Source organism: Cnephaeus nilssonii, assembly GCF_951640355.1.
Source record: "Cnephaeus nilssonii genome assembly, chromosome: 11".
Taxonomy (NCBI): Eukaryota; Metazoa; Chordata; class Mammalia; order Chiroptera; family Vespertilionidae; genus Cnephaeus; species Cnephaeus nilssonii.
Window position 1 is genome coordinate 55,059,799 of NC_137082.1, and position 16,281 is coordinate 55,076,079.

Consider the following 16,281-nt stretch of genomic DNA (forward strand, 5'->3'; position numbering starts at 1 on the left):
TCAAGTTCTGGTAGGGGTAGGGGATGAAGGGTGGGGGGAGAAAGATACTGTAAAGGAGCGTGGTTTTTCAAGAATAAAAATCCAAACCAGATCCGAGAACGCATAGAGAAAAAAAATCTCCTTCCTTCACCTGCCCTGGGTCGGTGTCCTCGGCCGTTCTCCCTGAGTTACTCCCATCACAATTTTCTTGTGTTTCTTCCCAGAATGATTTCGGTGCATTTACAAATACATGAAGCGATATGCACACCTACATGTGTGTACTTTAAAAAGTGACAGCACCCTACTTTCTTTTGTTCTCTTTCCCGTACGATGTCATTCCCTGTGTTAAACATGGGGGGGGGGGGCTGTTTGCATTCCCCAGGCCTGGATTTCGGGATCACCTCCAGCAGTCCAGCCCCGCGCTGGCAAATGGGGAATGCAGGGTCCAAGTCCGACCCCTGCGCTGGGATCAGACCGGGGACCCGGGGCCTCCGGCACCTGCCCCGGGCCGCCGGCCGAGGAGGGCGGCGCTCGCACTCACCACGCGCTTCTGCGGCTTGATGAGGGGCCGGCTGAGGCCGTTCATCTTGCTGTAGAGGCCGCAGGCGTTGCACAGGTAGTGGCCGGTGCCGTCCCGCCGCCACAGCGGCGTCTGGATGGAACCGCAGTTCACGCACTCGCGACTCTCGGGCAGGTCCTCCAGCAGGTCTGCAGGGAGAGCGGGGAGGAAAGGCGGGTGAGACCGCGCCGCCCCCGCCCCAACCGAGGCTCCCCGAAGACCCCCCCCACACACACACACACACACACACACCCCGCACGACACCCGGCCTGCTCCCCTGCCCACGCCCTCCTCCACGGACCTTTCTGCTCCACAGCCACAGCCCCGGCGGCTGGTGATGTCCTACCGACCTGCTTACCATTCTCTGCGCCCCTGGGCGCGCCCAGGAAAACCCTAGGGAAGTAGGAGAAGGCGCTGGAAGCCCAGCCCGAGTCATGTGCCATCGACCACCAAGGACCTCAGGGTGGAGATGAGCTGTGGGGAGATCGATTTGGGTCCCCTGACCCCTTCTTTCCGGCTGTTCACAAGCTTTTCAAAACTGAAATCCATCATAATTACAGTATGCCACTTGCCAAACCCGAGCAAAGCATGGGACCTGGACACGGATCACCGGCCCCTGCTCCAGTCCACAAGTTCCCCGGGACACAGGGAGGCTAGGCTGCCTTACTTCTCCCATCTTCCCCTTTTCTTTTAAAAAGTATTTCCTGTATCTGCTACTCTTCCTTTTCCCCAATAAAAAGGACTAGTGAAATTAGAAACACTGTTCTCGAGCACTTATACCATTTAACTAGAAAATGATTCCGATCTCCCCAGGGGGAAAATACACTAGAATTAATAAGCAGAGATAAATGTTATAATTTTGTTTTCATGCCACAAGGACCAAATAGTAAAATACTCTGATTTTAATGTGGGTCTAATTGTTTCTACCTGCAAAATTTCTACAAAAGGTTGCTATTGTATTGATTCAGAAAAATCATGAAGACCATCCCAGTGCTAAATAAAACTGTTCCCTCTTTTCCTACACTGAAATTTCAACTTATGCAATCTTTCTAAATTGTAGTTTATGTCATTTCGACTTGGTTAGTTTTCAGAGTAACTAACTTAAAACTGCTATCTAAAACAATCTTAAGAATAAATGGTTGTAACATTTATTACTTACCCTAAACTGGTTAAATATGAATGAAGAAATATTATCTAAAATGAGATAAGTACTTATTAATTAAATAAGTACTTTTTATTAAATAGACTTTTTACAAACTGTAAGTATCCCCTGTTTAGTGTTATTAATATTCTAGAGGTTTAAATGTTCCAATTTGGCTTTCTTTAAGGATCATTTCTGAACCAATTTTTAAAGTAAATAAACATTACACTTTAGAGTTTTACTTGAAGATTATGTGAGCCATTGAGCCTTTCTATTCCTCCCCATTCCTGTTCAGTTTACCATTCATTTCTACCATTAACTGTTTGTTGTAAAGATATTTATATATGTCTTTGGCATAAAATACTCTTTAATTCCACTAACACTATTTACCCTACAAAACAAGTAAGTCTCCTTCCTCAAGAAACAAGTTTAAAAGAAACTAGCATCCTACATAACTTGAGTTCAAAGTTGTCATGGGGATACTGCAACTTACAACACATCACAAAGATTTATTCTTCTCCGCCCTAAAAGCCACTATTGACTACGGCAATCAGTAAAATGCTCAGGACTTCAAGGACACTGAAGTTAAACAAGGTATTTGTCTTTGTTGTTGACTTTAAAATGTTACCTATCAGAGCCTCTCTCAATAGAGGAGTGGGGCATTCCCTGGAGAACCCAGCCCTGTGCCTGGCCGCCTTCCCCAAGATGGGAACAATAAGGAGAAGACAGTGTGAACTCTCCAGGTAAATCTTTTTAGTCATCTGAAAACCCAAAGACAAAACTTGAAGATCACTGTGAAGTTAAACAAATATTAGTAAGTTTGCTTCTTTTTAGGTAAGTAAAATCTTTAGCTCCCATTTATCCCGACCTCTCCTCACTCCTCACCCAGCAGCTACAATCCTGTAACTGATTAAAGTCAGAAAAATGTTTTTAAATAAAAATTATAAAATCTGATGGCGCTGGTAGCCCCTCCATCAATTTCCCCCTACACATCATCATCTCTCTCCTAACATGGCTGCCTTGAGTGTCCCTGGGGAATGCAGACACAGGGGAGAAGGGTTCAGCCAACAAGTGTAGTCCCAGAACCCAAAGAATGGAACACAGTTATCTGGAGTTTAAGAGAGGGCTGGGCTTGGGGACTGAAGGGCCATGAGCACAACCCACTCACTCACTACCAGAACCAGGGAGAGATGTATGGAGCAGGTTCTCAGAAACCTCCCCTGGGCAGGTTGAGAGAGCTCAGCACTCAGGTTTTAGCCCTCCTGTTTGCCCCAATCAATTAAAGAGTGCCTCCAGAAATGGTTTGTTTTTTTTTAAAAATCCAAGTGGAGAAGTGGGGAATTTAGCTAGGAAGCTGGGAGGAGAGGGGCTGGGGGGTCGAGGTCTCTCTAGCAAGAGAACACCTATGAGGACAAGCAAGGTTGGGGTTATTCGCCTCCACCACTTCTATACTGACCTATTCTCGCTCAGTAGTTCCCCACCTTCTTAACAGACTGTATGCAAAAGCCTTCCCATTTTTAGTTGTTTGGTTTTTTTAAAATATACTCTGGGTCTACAGAAAACTTTTCTCATTTTGCAGTGTCCTTTCCAGAAAGTAAAAATATTAGTGAAAGGATAGGCTAAGTTTACTGATTTTTTTTAAGAGAGAGAGAAACGATTTGTTGTTCCACTTATTGATGCATTCACTGGTTGCTTTCTTGTATGTGCCTTGACCGGACCAGAGGTCGAACCCAAAAACTTGGCATAAAGGGACAACGCTCTAATCAACTACCCAGCCAAAGCAGGATAGGCTAAGTTTAAAATGAAAAAAAAAAAGAGGAAAAAAACAACTAACTTTCCTGCAATCGTACCTTATTGCCTCTAAAAGGATTTTCCACACAGAACCAGTTAGTGTAAACACTCCAGTTCTGTCTTTTGGACTACTTCTCTTTCTCGGTCCTGTGAAATGCTGGAAGACGAGGGGAAAGGAACATGGAGATCACACTAAGATGTGTCACGGGACAGGCAGAGCCACACGACCTTGCTCCAACAGCAGCTGCACCCCCCACCCACCCAACTCCCACACCCTTTCAGATTCCCTGCTAGACTCCTGACTGACAAAACCCTCACACCCTAACAGCCACCCCCTTCCCATCCTTTGAAGAACCCTCCTCTCCCCTCTCTCTCCTCCGGAGAGCCAGGCATGGGTCCCTATGCAGCAGGAAGGCTGGCAGTGCTGTGCTCTGAAGTCTCTACGCAAAGGAGCAAACCTGCAGGGCCCCTCACCCCCACCCAGCGACGGCGGTCTCCGGAGCCCGCTTCGCAGGGGAAGAAGAGGGAATTTTGAACCAAAGTCTTCGAGCGGGTGGAGGAAGAGAGGAAGAGAACCTTCGCTTTCAGGCCACTAGAGTTTCCAGCATGTCTTTGAAACACGAGGTTGGCAGTATCTCACTTGATCCTAACAGGACCCCTAGAAAACTTCCTGTCCCTAAATAGAAGGCTGAGGCGCTCAGACCTGGGGTGTGAAAGCACCAGGTAAAATGATTTAAGCTCACCCGCCTCCTCTGTGACTCCCACAGATCCCTTCAAACAAACAAGAAAGTTTTGTGTTAGGAGTCTGTCAGGCTACCAAGCGGGTTAGCTATCAAGTGAGAGGGACCTGTGAAAGCACCAGAATGGGGAAGCTAACCTAAGCAGGCACACCCTCCTCCCCTGCTTCAGGGAACAAAACACTTCAAAATGGGCTCTTTCCAGGTATTCTGGCACTTGTTTTTTTCCCCAGTCCACCCTAAAATTGCCCCAGTCACTGCCATGATAGTATGAGTGGGACTGGAAACTGAAAAATGGGTGGGCTGAGCTCTAGAGGAAAAACAGATGTGGGAGCCCCAGACACCCGCCCCAGGATGCCAAGCCAAAGGGTCCCCCGCCAGCTTTCCCTCGGGATAGTCGCAAGGCTGACCAGTCCATGTGTCCTGTCTTCTCTCCTTCTCACGGAGGTGGAAGTGTGGGTGTCCTTAGGTCCTAACCCCACCTGGAGCCCTTTTAAATACTCCCCTGGGGGAAAACACAGCTCCCCACCTTTGCAGAGGTGAATTGAGTGGGCCTGTGTGCGTATTTGAGGACAGGATGAATCCAGTGTCCAGCGTTCTCCTAAATGTACCCCCAGATGGAGTCTCATTCTTCCACCCACACAAAACTAGAGTCTCCCAAGGGGCTCGGGCCCTGCCAGTTCCCTCCCGGGCTGAGTCCTTCCTAGTACCCATCCCATTCACTACTCATCAAGTTCTTGGAGCTTCTCCAGGCGCTGAGGTATATATACGGTCCCTGCGCATCCAGTCTCTTTCGTGGAAAGGAACCGAGACAATCCGCAAAATAGAAGCACCCCATCAACGCTGCCAGACTCTGGGTCGCCCGGCTACAGGCTGACTCTTGCCCCTCCCCCTCACACACGCTCACAGGAAAACCCTGAAAACGGCGCCCCAGTGAAGCAGCTCTACACCCTCACTTTCGCCCCAGGGCCCTGGGTCCCCAACCCCCCACGCCGAGGCGCGACCCTTACCTGCGCTGGGGCCCCGCGGCACGGGGAGCGGGCCTCCGGCGCGGCTCTGCAGGCTGTGCAGCACCGGCGTCTCGAAGTGTCCGGCGGTCCAGGCGGATGTCAGCGGCGCCCCCACGTAGGGCGAGTAGGGGCTCGGGTGGTGGTGGTGGTGGTGGTGGTACGTCCCGTTCAGCGACCGCGCGGCCGACAGCGAGCTGTACTGGTGCTCCCGGCCGCCCATGGCCGCCAGGCTGCCGCCGCCGCCCACGCCGCCAGCGCCCCCGCCGCCGGCCGCCGCGTAGCCCCCGGGGTCCCGCGCCGCGCCGTTGGCCATGGGCGGGCTGGCCGAGTAGGGGAAGCGCGCCGAGACGTGCGCCGCGGCCGAGCCGGCGCTGCCGGGCCCTGCGGCCCCGCCGCCCGCCGCGCCGCCTCCACCGCCGTAAGGGGGGCTGTCGGCCGAGGCCTGCGGCCACCCGGGGTGCGCACCCGCGCCGCCCGGGTGGTTGGCGGGCCCGCTGCCCGCCCCCTGCAGGTACGGCAGGCCGGGCAGCATGGACCCCACGCGCGTGGTGGGCACGTAGACTGGGGAGCTGGCCGCCGCGGCCGCTGCGGCGGCGGCTGCCGAATGCACGAAGCCGCCGGGCGCGCCGTCGTAAGCGGCTGGCCCCTGGCTGGAGAGGGCGGCGAGGGTCTGGTACATCTCCTCGGGCTGCTCGGGTGCGAAGGGACTCAGCTTGGCGCCGCGGCTGGACCACAGCAGCTTACTGGCGGTCGCGGCCTGGTCGAGGTCAGCGAAGAGCAGTAGGTCCTCCCAGTTCGACAGGGCGCTCCCTGGGCCAGGGACCCCGGGCGCCGAAGGTCCGTGGGGAGTCCCGAAGGGATGCGAGGCGTAGGGGCTGAGCAGCAGCGACCGGGCCGGGGGTCCCGCCGCCGCCTCCGTGTCGAGCTGTGGCGTCCTGCAGTTGCCGACGCCGCCGGGGCCGCGTTCCCCACCCCGGGAGCAGCAGGAGGAGGAAGAGGAGGAGATGGGGGAAGGCGGCGTGGAGGGCTCCCGCGCGGGAAAGGCTCCGGAGTCGCAAGCGTCCGCAGCCGCGGCCCCCAAGCGCTTCGACAGGCACCAGCCGCCGTCAGTCAAGGCCATCCACGGTCCTGCGCCGCTGCACGCCGGCTTCTAGCTCCTGGGCGGACAGGGACAGGAGGGGAAATAAAAAAGGTTACCAAAAGCGCAGGCTGTACGCCATCTCACTCCCACTCCCTTTCCTAACTGATGAGATTCCCCAAAGATCCCTTTTCTGCCCTGGGCGTGAGAGTTGGTAAATGAGGGGGGACTGTGGCCTGAGCAGCCGCCACCAATCCTTCCAAGACCGGTATCAACCGCCCTCCCGCACCCTCCCCGCTCACCCTCTCCGCAGCATCCTTCATCCGCGCGCGCGCGCGCCTGATCCCAAGGGTGACTGCGAGGCTGGCCAAGATTTACCTCTCCCCAAAGCGACTCCCTCCCGGCCGTTCACACACAAAAGCACTTTTAAGGGGTGGCCTTATCCCGCCTCCCTGCGGGTGCCCTTCGCCCAGAATGCCTCAGTATGAAGACTGCCCGCTTGAAAATCGTGAGCGCAAGGATGGCAACCTGTTCCGAAAACGAAACTGCCGCGTTCTCGCTCACAGTGGCTTTCCCAGACAGGGCTCCCTGGACTGCGCTGACTAGACGGAACGCAAGCCCCAGAGAAAAATGCAACTCAGCCCCGCGAAGGTGGGGCCTGGGGCGGGGACGGCAGTCTTGGACCTTCCGGGCGCAGGCAGTGCGGGACGCCCGAGGGGCCGAGTCTCACGCCCAACCCGCGTGCCCGCGGCTGCACCGCACACCTGACACGCGGCTCGCGTTCCAACCACCAGCGCGTGCGCCCTCGCCCGCCGGGCCACCCCGTCCCATCCCGCGGTCTTCCCCAGCCGTGGAAAGGCGAGACCGTCCCGGAATCGGACGTACCGGGGTGGATCGGAGTTCAGAGAGGAGGAGGGGGACGTGAGACCGCCCCGGAGACGAAGCCACCCCAAAGGAGAGAGCAGGAAGAATGACAGGGAGACAAGGAGGGGGGGGGGGGGGGGGTATGGAGGAAGACTAATGCAGGAGCCCCGGCAGGCCTCCTCCGGGCCGCCTTTCCGAAGCGCTTGGGCTCCTCGGACAGTGCCATATTAAAGCGAATGCTCACACTCAGACCCGGGCTAGAGAGCAAGAAAGAAGTCTCTTTGCCCGCCTGACTGGGGCTCCCGCCCCTTCGCGCCGAGATAACTGGGAGATAAGGCTGCGCGCAGATAAGCGCTCCGGAGAGAGGAAAAGACATCAGAAGTTGGTACGCGGTGTCCCGGGAACCTGGGAGCCGCTAGAGCCGGGAGTGGAGGAGGGAGACACCCTCGGAGCCGACCGCGGGCCGCAAAGCCGCGGCCGGGAGAGTCGAAGCCGGGGCCCACGACGGGTAGAGGGCAGAGGGAAGGAAAGAGCAGAACGCGAGCAGGAAAAAAAAGTAGCCGAACCTCGGGTGGGAGCTGAGCATGGAGAACGGCCGCGGCGGAGGGTGCTCCCGAGCGCGGAGAGAGGCCGAGGGCGCCGACAGGCGAGCGCGAGTCCGGGGTCTGCGCGGCGCTGCTGGTGAATAAAAAGGAGAGAGGAGGCGCCTCTTACTGCCCTGCCGGAAAACTGCAGCCTGCGCTCCTGATTGGACTCAACGAGCCCTAAACAAACAGCGCACGCCGAAGGGTGCCAGGCTGTGGGTCGGAACTGCGCTCTGCGAGCAGCTGGGCGCTGGAGGTGAAGAGGAGGAGAGGGAGGGAGGGAGCAAGGGGAGGGGAAAAAAGAGGGTGGGGAGGGGACAGGGGCCGGCAGGGGGAGGGGAGCGCGCCGCCCCGGCAGACAATGAGCGCTACGCAGCCTGCGGGTGTGAGCTCAGCGACCAGCACCGTCTTGGGAGTGGGGGCGAGTGCATCCAGGGGGCGCCGAGCCCAGGGACGCCGGGGGGAGGGGTGGACGTGGCCGAACTCCAGACCTGGCAGGCAACCCACATCCAACCTTAGGCGGAGCACTTTCCTCCGCCCCTAGTTACGCGCGCACTCACGGGGTCGGGGGGGTGTTGGCTCGGGAGGAACTGGCTGTGCACAGCTCCACGCTGCCACCGCCGTGGGAGGGAGGCGCCAGCTCCCGGGTCAACGCGCCCCCAGAATGAGGGGGGGGGAGGGGGGAGGGGAAGGTTTTGCTCCGCTGGCCTTCCCCGATCCTCCCTCCACGTCAAATGAGCTTCTTGCTCTACATTCGCGTGTGATCGACCTTAAACTTTCCCCGGCCGACCTCTCCTCTAGACCCTGGAGTTCACAGGGTCGCGGTGGCCCTCGGGGTTGAGGCTTCCTTGATGTGGGAAAGAAGGAACACACGAGTGCCCAGCTCCCCATCTGTGCTCTGATTTTTAGAAATGCATTAAATTCTTAGGAAGTTTCGGGACGTTCACGTCGGCACTGCTCAGCTAGCCCTTGGGACCTTTAGTTCGGGGTCGTGGTGTACTCACGTTAGTTAGTAAGTGAGGCGCACAGGGTGGGAAAAGGCTTCCGCGCCAGCAGCGCCAGTAGCGCACGCAAATGCTTTCCGAGTTTGGGTGTCCCGTTTGCTCTGAGATTTCCCTGGAGAACTTCAGGTAAGTTTCAGGTACGTCGATGGAAAGAGGGGGGGTCACCTTCTCTGCACCCAGCGCGACATATCGCTTCCCAGCCACCCCCACATACACACCCCTTCTGCGCTCCCTCCGAATGGTTATCACCACTGTGTACAAACTGATACGCTCCGTAGCCGGCCAAGGGGCTGGAAATAGACGTCGCGGGGTTATCAGCGCCGATCTGTCATCAGCGAGTCGCGCGGCCGCGGGTTCGGCCGCGGCAGGAGCTCTCTGATACTGAGTCTCGCTCCCTTTCGCTCACAAGAAGAATTTCTTCCGACAGGCGTGACCCCAGAAGGCTCCTGAGAATTTTAACCAGGGCAGGAGGAGTGGTGTGGGAATGGATTTTTACCCCTTTTTTTTTTTTCAGGTAAATCGAAGTAAATGATTTTCTAAAGGTCAGTCTCCTCTGAAGGCGTTTGGGCTCTGTTTTTGTTTGTTTGTTTTTATGTGTTTCAGTTGGGGGAGGGAGAGGAACCTAAACTAGTTAAACTAGGGTAGGCAGGGACATTGTAAAATATGGTTTCGAAAGGTTGTGGGACTTGGCCGCTAAGTGTACGATTCCTCTCCACGTAACTGTGAGCTGTGAACCTGTGTGTCCTGGGGGAGCAGGGGACAGGGCCTGGCAGCGCCGGGGCGGAGGGATCAGCATTCAGGAAGTTGGTGATCATTTTTCTCCCCCTTTCATTCTTCGTTGTAAATTGCTGCTAAACACTTCTGAATTTTAAATTGCTACTGAGAAGGCGCATAAACCGTTCTCATCTAACTTGGTCACTCTTATGACATTCCTCTCCGCCTCCCCCAGTCGCGGCTCCCAGTTCCTTTGTGACCGCATTTCAACTGAAGGTAGAAAACTCTGGAATGGTGACAGGAGCAGGCTCCGGGGGGCTTTAAAGTTTAACCGGAGTTCGATCGAATGCGACTACCAGAAGCGACAGCCGGGCGGCCGCCTTGCACTTAACTCAGGCCTGGGCTTCCAGTGTCTTCTTTTGGGTTTTACGTGAGTCCCGACCAAATTCTTAAATAGACTGAATTTTGCAGAAGTTCCTTTTGTAAGCAGTTACAGAAACGTTGTGGACGTTTGAGTTCCACTGGTTTTAAGTGTTTCTCGGGTTTGCTCTTAAAACCAAAGTGTTCTGTTTTTTAATTCACGTTTTGGTGAGCTGATTTTTACTGAAGACGGGTTAGCAAATAAATATTTTGGCTACTTAGAGTCCAGGCCTCCGAGCCTGAGCCCCAGGAGACCCCGCTCTGCACGACCACGATTCCTGCTGTGCGTTTCTTTATAGTTGCCAGTACCCGGGTGTCTGTGTGAATTCCCCTGTAGAATAGCTCGCCCCCAGGGGCCCCGTTCCCGCAGCTCCACCGCAGCGGCGAGAGGGCGCGTTGGCGCTGGCGCCGCTGGAACTTAGGTGAGCGGCGGGACAGACCCCGACCCCAGCCTGGGGGTTCTAAGCGCTGGAGAAGGGACCGGCGTTTTACCCTCCAGATTCCCAATCTCCTTTTAACGTTGCCTAAAACAAAGAGGGGGAGGGAGGAAGGGCATCGCTCCTTTGCTGGGTCACAAATTGTTTTTGTTGTTGTTGTTGTTTTTAGGTTGGTTTTCCAACCAAGGGAAGGAATCGTTAGTGAAATGTATTTCTCGTCAGTTAATTTTAAAATAAAACAAACCTCTTGAACCCGTAGCGTTTATTCAGACAGAAAGCCAGGCTGCCTGACCCCTCCAGTTTGCAGTTTTCCCAAGGCGACCACTGGGGCCCTGGGGACTACACCCCGGGGAGCGGCACCTTCCCAGCGGCTCCCCCGCCGGCCCAGGCCGCTGTGCGCGGGGCTCTGAGCTCCCGGCGGGGCTCGGGGGGAAGAGAGAATAGCGGGTGCGCAAAAAGAAGCTCACCCCGAACTAGAGAGAAACGCCAGAGCTGCAGGAGCCCCCACAGCGTTCCAGGTAGCCGGGCGGGCTCTTGGTAGTAGTTGTGTTTCCATCGCGGTTTTTTTTTATTTTTTTTTCTTAACCCTCCCTCCCCCCTTTCCTTTTTTCCTTTTCTTTTCCTCCTGCTTGTCTCCTCTTTTGGAGTTTGCTAATCTGCAACGAAATCGTGTTTTCTTCGGACTATGTAGACCCCAAGGGTGACCCCTCCTAAGGGAGCCCTCCCTCCCCAGCCGCCCTCCCCACCCTGGGAGAGGGGCTGGCTCCAGGGCGCGGCCTGTCCCCCCCGGGGCTGATTTATTTGGGCCGCACCGCGCCACTCCGATTCGAATTCAGCCAGAAATGAGCAGCCAATGGGGCAGGGGGCGGGGGCTTTCCTGCCGAACCGGAGAGGGTGTTTGGGGACCGAGTCGCGCGCTGCTTCCGGAGGAGCCGCGAGACCCCAGGACCCCGGTCGCCAAACGCCTTGACGCCCCGCAAACTTAAGCTCATTGCCCTGTCCTTTCCCAGCGCTCCTGGCTGCTGCAGCGACGTTTCTGGAAGGAAAGGAACACGACGTCTGACTTAAAAACATATTTTTAAATTAACAAGTGTTTTTAAAACCAGATTTATGGGGCCTTCTCGCTTATACTGTATTTCTTCCTGTCCCAGGGACGCTTTTGCCCAAGGACACAAGGTCACCCCGGCGCCCCCCGCTCCCGCCAGCGTCCGGGCGGCGTGTCTCCCCCACCCAGTGGCTGTCGGTCCCACGCAGGCCATCGCCCGGAGTTTCTCCAGGGGAGAAGATTGTTGTTGTTTTGTTCTATTTTTTTCTTTTTGGTTTTTTTTTTTTAATTCTCGACCTACCCCCCCTTCCCCCCAAATACTCTTTAGAAATGTCAAGTGGTGGCGGCGGAAGCGGGAACGCGGCGCAGCCTAGAGGTCGCCCTCACCCCCCTCGCCGGTCACTTTGGGTGCAGCGCCCCGCCTGGGCCCGAGCGGCCGGACCCGAGTCCCGGAGCGCGGTGACCGCGGGCCCGGCCGGCCGCCCCGCAGCCCCGCAGCCCCGGGCGCCCCCCGCGCGCCGCCGGCGGCCGCCAGCACGGCGCGGAGGTCGGCCCGCGGCGGCGGCGCGCGAAAGGTCACCGCGGCGGCATTCCGCTCCGCGCGCTGTTTACGCGACTTAATGCGCTCCGTGCGCCGCGGGGGGGCGAGGGCCGCGATAAGGGGGCGGGTCGCGGTAAAAGCCCCTCGCGGGGCGCCTCCGAGCCCTCCCCGCGTCCATTAACCTTTTTACTTTCTTCTCCCCTCTCTCTTTTAAAGCCTGTTATCTGGGCCACCCAATGACCGACGAAAGATTTTTTCCCTCCCCGCTTCTCCCGAGGCCGCTTTAAACCAAATAAATTCAGCTATTAAGGGCCACGACGTCTGACAAAAGATGGAAAGGTGTCTTTCCGCGACCGCTGGGAGGAGAGGAGGAGGAGCGGGTGGCTCCCGGATCCCGATAAAGACATTCCACGCCGGCGCCGGCCTCCCTCCCCGCGGCCTGGGTTGCACCGTGACATCCTGAGACCTCGCCTTCCGCCGCCCGGACCTCGGATGCGCCGGTGGGGACCTGCGGCCTCCCCGGGAAGGTGCCGGACCTGGGAGCGCCAGGCCCTGGGGGTCCCGGATCCGGGGGAACACCAGGCGGGAGCTGGGCTCCCAGAGCAGCCCCCCTGCACACCGCAGAAAAACCAAACCGAGCTCAGCGAGGCCTAGATTCCCATCCCATTTTTATTCTGGTCTGATGCTGGAGACGGCAAAGCCAAACCACCTCCACCTTCCCACCCGCACTCCCTGCGGCTTTGCTGAGGGGCGGTGTGACTCCATGTCTCGGGTCCTGGGGAGCAGACCTTTTGAACCCCCCGTCAGAACACGGTGGCTGGAACCTGGCAGCTGGGTTAGACCCAAGCTGATGGGAGGGTGTGGACTAGCAGACTGACAGCATGCAGGTGGGAGGCAGAGGTCCAATGATTCAGTCATCCTCAGGTTGGGTTTGGTTATGAAGTGTGGTATTTATTATCATTATTAACGACTACTGGCATCACTACACAAAGCCTAGGGCTGCCAGCTGGGCCCCGGCCCTGCCCTTGGGGTGATCCCTTCCCTTTTGCCAAAGGTGAAGCGAGGGATATTCAGTTTCCTGATCCTGAAAAGTGGGCTTGGGGAGTATGATGCCATGTTGTCGAGTCTCCCCTAAGGCCTGAATTAGCCTTTTCTACCGCTTTTAAAAGGCTGGGGCTGGCACATGAGACACCCCCCCGCCCCTCCCCCCCCCCCCCCCACTTCCCTGCAGTGGGGCTTCTTCCCATGTCTCTGCCTTCCCCTCTCTGTGCTCTGTCCAAGTTGGAGACAGGGCTCTGAATTCCCAAAGTCAGTCCAGCATCTTGAGCTTCTGTCTGTCACCTCATGCTGGGCCCCAGAATTAGATGCCTCTCTTTTTCCCTCTCCCCATCCAAATAAGGTGAACTCCGAAATCTAATCCTTTCTCCTCACCCAGCTTCCGGGGAAACGGAAAAATCAGATCATCAGAGAGAAAGGGATCATTTCTACACCCACGAAGGTGAAAGAGATGCAGCAAGTTCCAAAGCCCAAAATCATGGGTTTTCCCTGGATTTGGCTGGTATTAAGTGTGAGGGCAATGCCAGTTCTAGGTCAGGGTCCGGGTGCCACTGCCCCAGAGCTGTCTCCGGTCAGAGACCTTTCTGACTCCGTGTTGTGTTTTTTCCCCGGGGGGAGGGTGTAAAGGGGTAGCAGAAAAGGGAGGTAATAGGCTTTTGAAGATTTGATAAGTAAACTAACGTTTCTCCTTGAATCAATTAAAGAAAAAAAAGTGCCCAAGAAATAAAAACAATTACTGCATTTGCCACCCAGAAATATGACCTCTCCATTTAGCTATGCTGCAAATATGCAGAGAATTATGACCAAAGGGTTGTCTACCCAGGGTCCGGCACTTGCCCAACCATATGCACTGCAAAAAGAAAAATCAGAGTTGGCCTCTAGTTTTGAAGTGTTTACAGTCTAGAAGATTGGCACTTCTGTAGAGCTGGTGAGGCCAAGTACCACAGGGAATTTCCAAGATGGAGGGAGATGTCTGAGCCTTTTTCCTTCTCTAGTGAAATACTCAGGCTCAGATTTTCCTCTCGGCTTAGTGGTTGATTTGAAAAGAAGGGAGTCGCTCTAGCTCACACACTGAGAGACTTTCTAGAAGCCCAGACTCTGGGCCAGCCTGCCTGGGTTTGAATCCCATCCCTACCACTTACTAGCTGTGTGACCAGGACAAGTCGCCTAACCTCTCTGTGTCTCCGTTTCCTCGTCTGTAAAATGAGGATGATAAAAGTACCTCCAACACAGGATTGTTGAGAAGATTAAAATGTTTCTTTTGTGTAAAGTGCTAATAGTACTTGGCACATAGTAAACGCTATATAAAAGTGAACAGTTATTACCAATATCCATAGCATAATAGATTCGTATATACTGCACCAAATTTTAATTCTTGCCCTAATTGTCCCCTGAAGCTAAATTAATTCCCAGGAAAGAGCGTCTTGGAGACTGCCGTTCACCAGAGGTCTCAGGCTTTTCCTATGCACCAGCAGTAAGGACTTTATTTATTGCATTATGGTCGGAAAGGGGGGAAGAGGGGGGTGAGGCAAAAAGGTCCTTTACTTGCTTTTGATTCCTTTGAAGAGGAAACATTCCTTGTTGTTCCCCTTGCAAATGCCAGCCACCGACCAACATCTTCTGCAGGACAGAGATAGTAATCTCGAGGCTCATCCTCTGCTCCAGGAAAGCAGCACCCTCTCCCTGGAACTCCTTTGGGCCAGTAGATAGGAGCGACTTAACAGATGGGGCCATGAAGGAGGGAGCTGTGAGGACTGGCATTAGATATCAGGGAGAAAAAAAAGAGCTGAGTAAATAGACCTGGTCAGCTAGCTACACTTCTCTCGTGCTCTATACCTTTCAATTTGGTATTGCTATATATATTTGTACAGGAGACTTATTCTGCTTTAATTACATTGTTGTTATGGAATAAAAAAAAATTATGTCTGATGAGCTATGGAACACATTATTTTTTTCCAGTTTTTTTCTGAAAATGGAACACACTATTGACAGAGGAAAATCTAGGCCATTCCAGACATTTTCCAACTGATTTTCTTTCAGTTTTATTTTTTTTCCCCTTATAGTACCCTGTCTTCTAAAACAAGACCTAAACCTCAATCAGGAAAACTTAAAAAAAGAAATCTGTGGTACATAACAAAGAATACTGTTCTCTAGATAAAATGACAGAGAAAGAGATTTGTTTTTCAAAAGGCAAAGTCTGGAGAGAACATAAAAGTCTTCCCCGCCCTGCCGGTTTTCAGCCGGGTTTGTGCCCAGAGCCTGTTTTTCTCTTGTCTCTGACAGTCCTGATCTTCTCTATGTTTGATTTACTGAGTGCTGTCATTTCTCTGCTCTTTACTTTCACAATCACACATTTAAACCTGATAAAGTTCAAGACCCTGAATGCTTGCAGCTTTCCCAGATTTACAGTCCTCCTGCCCCCCACCCCGGCCAGCGGTCTGGGGCTGATTGAATCCTCATGCACTAAAGCCGTGGGGGATCAGCAGAGAGCCAGCGGGTCCAAGAGGGTTGGGTCCAGGGGGACCGTTAGCTCCATGTCAGCTCTTTTAGCTAAAGCTAGAAAGTGAATGTCAGCAACATCCTCTCATTTTAGATTCAACTTCCAGCTTGTAACCTACCTGTAGGCAGGTACAGGAACTGTAACTTGCAAAATTTAGAATTGGTGAGAATTGGATGCGAAACCAGGATTACCTGGAATGAGTACCTGATTCTTCTAGATTTACTAAACAGCTTTGTGATTGAGGGCAAGCCACTTAATCTCTCAGTGCCTCAGTTATTCCATCTGTGAAATGGTAGAAATATTACTCACTACGAACATTCTTCCTGTGTAGCTCTGTCAGGACCCCAGGAAGCCCACTCACATATGTCTTATCTGGCTCTTTGGACTGTCAGGTAAAAGAGAAACCTATAAGATAATCTAAATACTATACCAATTGGGCTAGCCAAAAGGAGTGATTTATCTCCAAAGACTGAACAGTTAGCTTAGGTTCAAGTTTTCAGACCACTGAAATGTCTTCTGATGGAAGATGCTACCTAAATAATCAATTCTTTACATGTAAATACATAATAAGTCAACTAAATCACAGAACACTGATGAAAAGCAAACACTGACTATGGATGCCCTTGTTTCAAATATAATTACTATCTGGGGACTTTATATTTAAAATAAGTAATTGTTTTACATATTTAATGTTTTTATTTATCAAGAACTTTCTGAGAAAAGAAAAAAAAAGAACTTTCTGAGTAAGGTAAACATTTTAGGTCACTGTTCCAAGTCCATGAACTAAAAAGGTGTGATTTACTTTTCCCCTTTAAAATTTA

The 16,281-nt window shown here is 53.9% G+C and overlaps 1 protein-coding gene and 1 long non-coding RNA gene across 6 annotated transcripts in view; one reads left to right on the forward strand and one right to left on the reverse strand.

Moving 5' to 3' along the window:
• Positions 1–7,864, reverse strand: part of GATA6 (GATA binding protein 6) — a 30,346-nt gene extending 22,482 nt beyond the window's left edge. The window contains exons 1-3 of one of the 5 annotated variants that reach the window (XM_079784437.1): positions 7,726–7,864; positions 5,218–6,374; positions 521–687 (exon numbers count right to left, since the gene is read on the reverse strand). In XM_079784437.1, the coding sequence (XP_079640563.1) occupies positions 521–687; positions 5,218–6,337 (1,287 nt within the window). In that variant the 5' untranslated portion in view covers positions 6,338–6,374; positions 7,726–7,864. Of the gene's footprint in view, positions 1–520; positions 688–5,217; positions 6,375–6,597; positions 6,796–6,823; positions 6,900–7,180; positions 7,333–7,725 lie in introns of those variants that run through there. The other 4 variants (XM_079784438.1, XM_079784440.1, XM_079784441.1 and 1 more) reach the window with 4 other exon arrangements.
• On the forward strand, positions 7,865–14,892 carry LOC307107288. The gene is made up of 2 exons (XR_013814210.1): positions 7,865–7,999; positions 12,121–14,892. It is a non-coding gene; the product is annotated as an uncharacterized lncRNA (long non-coding RNA).
• Positions 14,893–16,281: the final 1,389 nt, after the last annotated feature.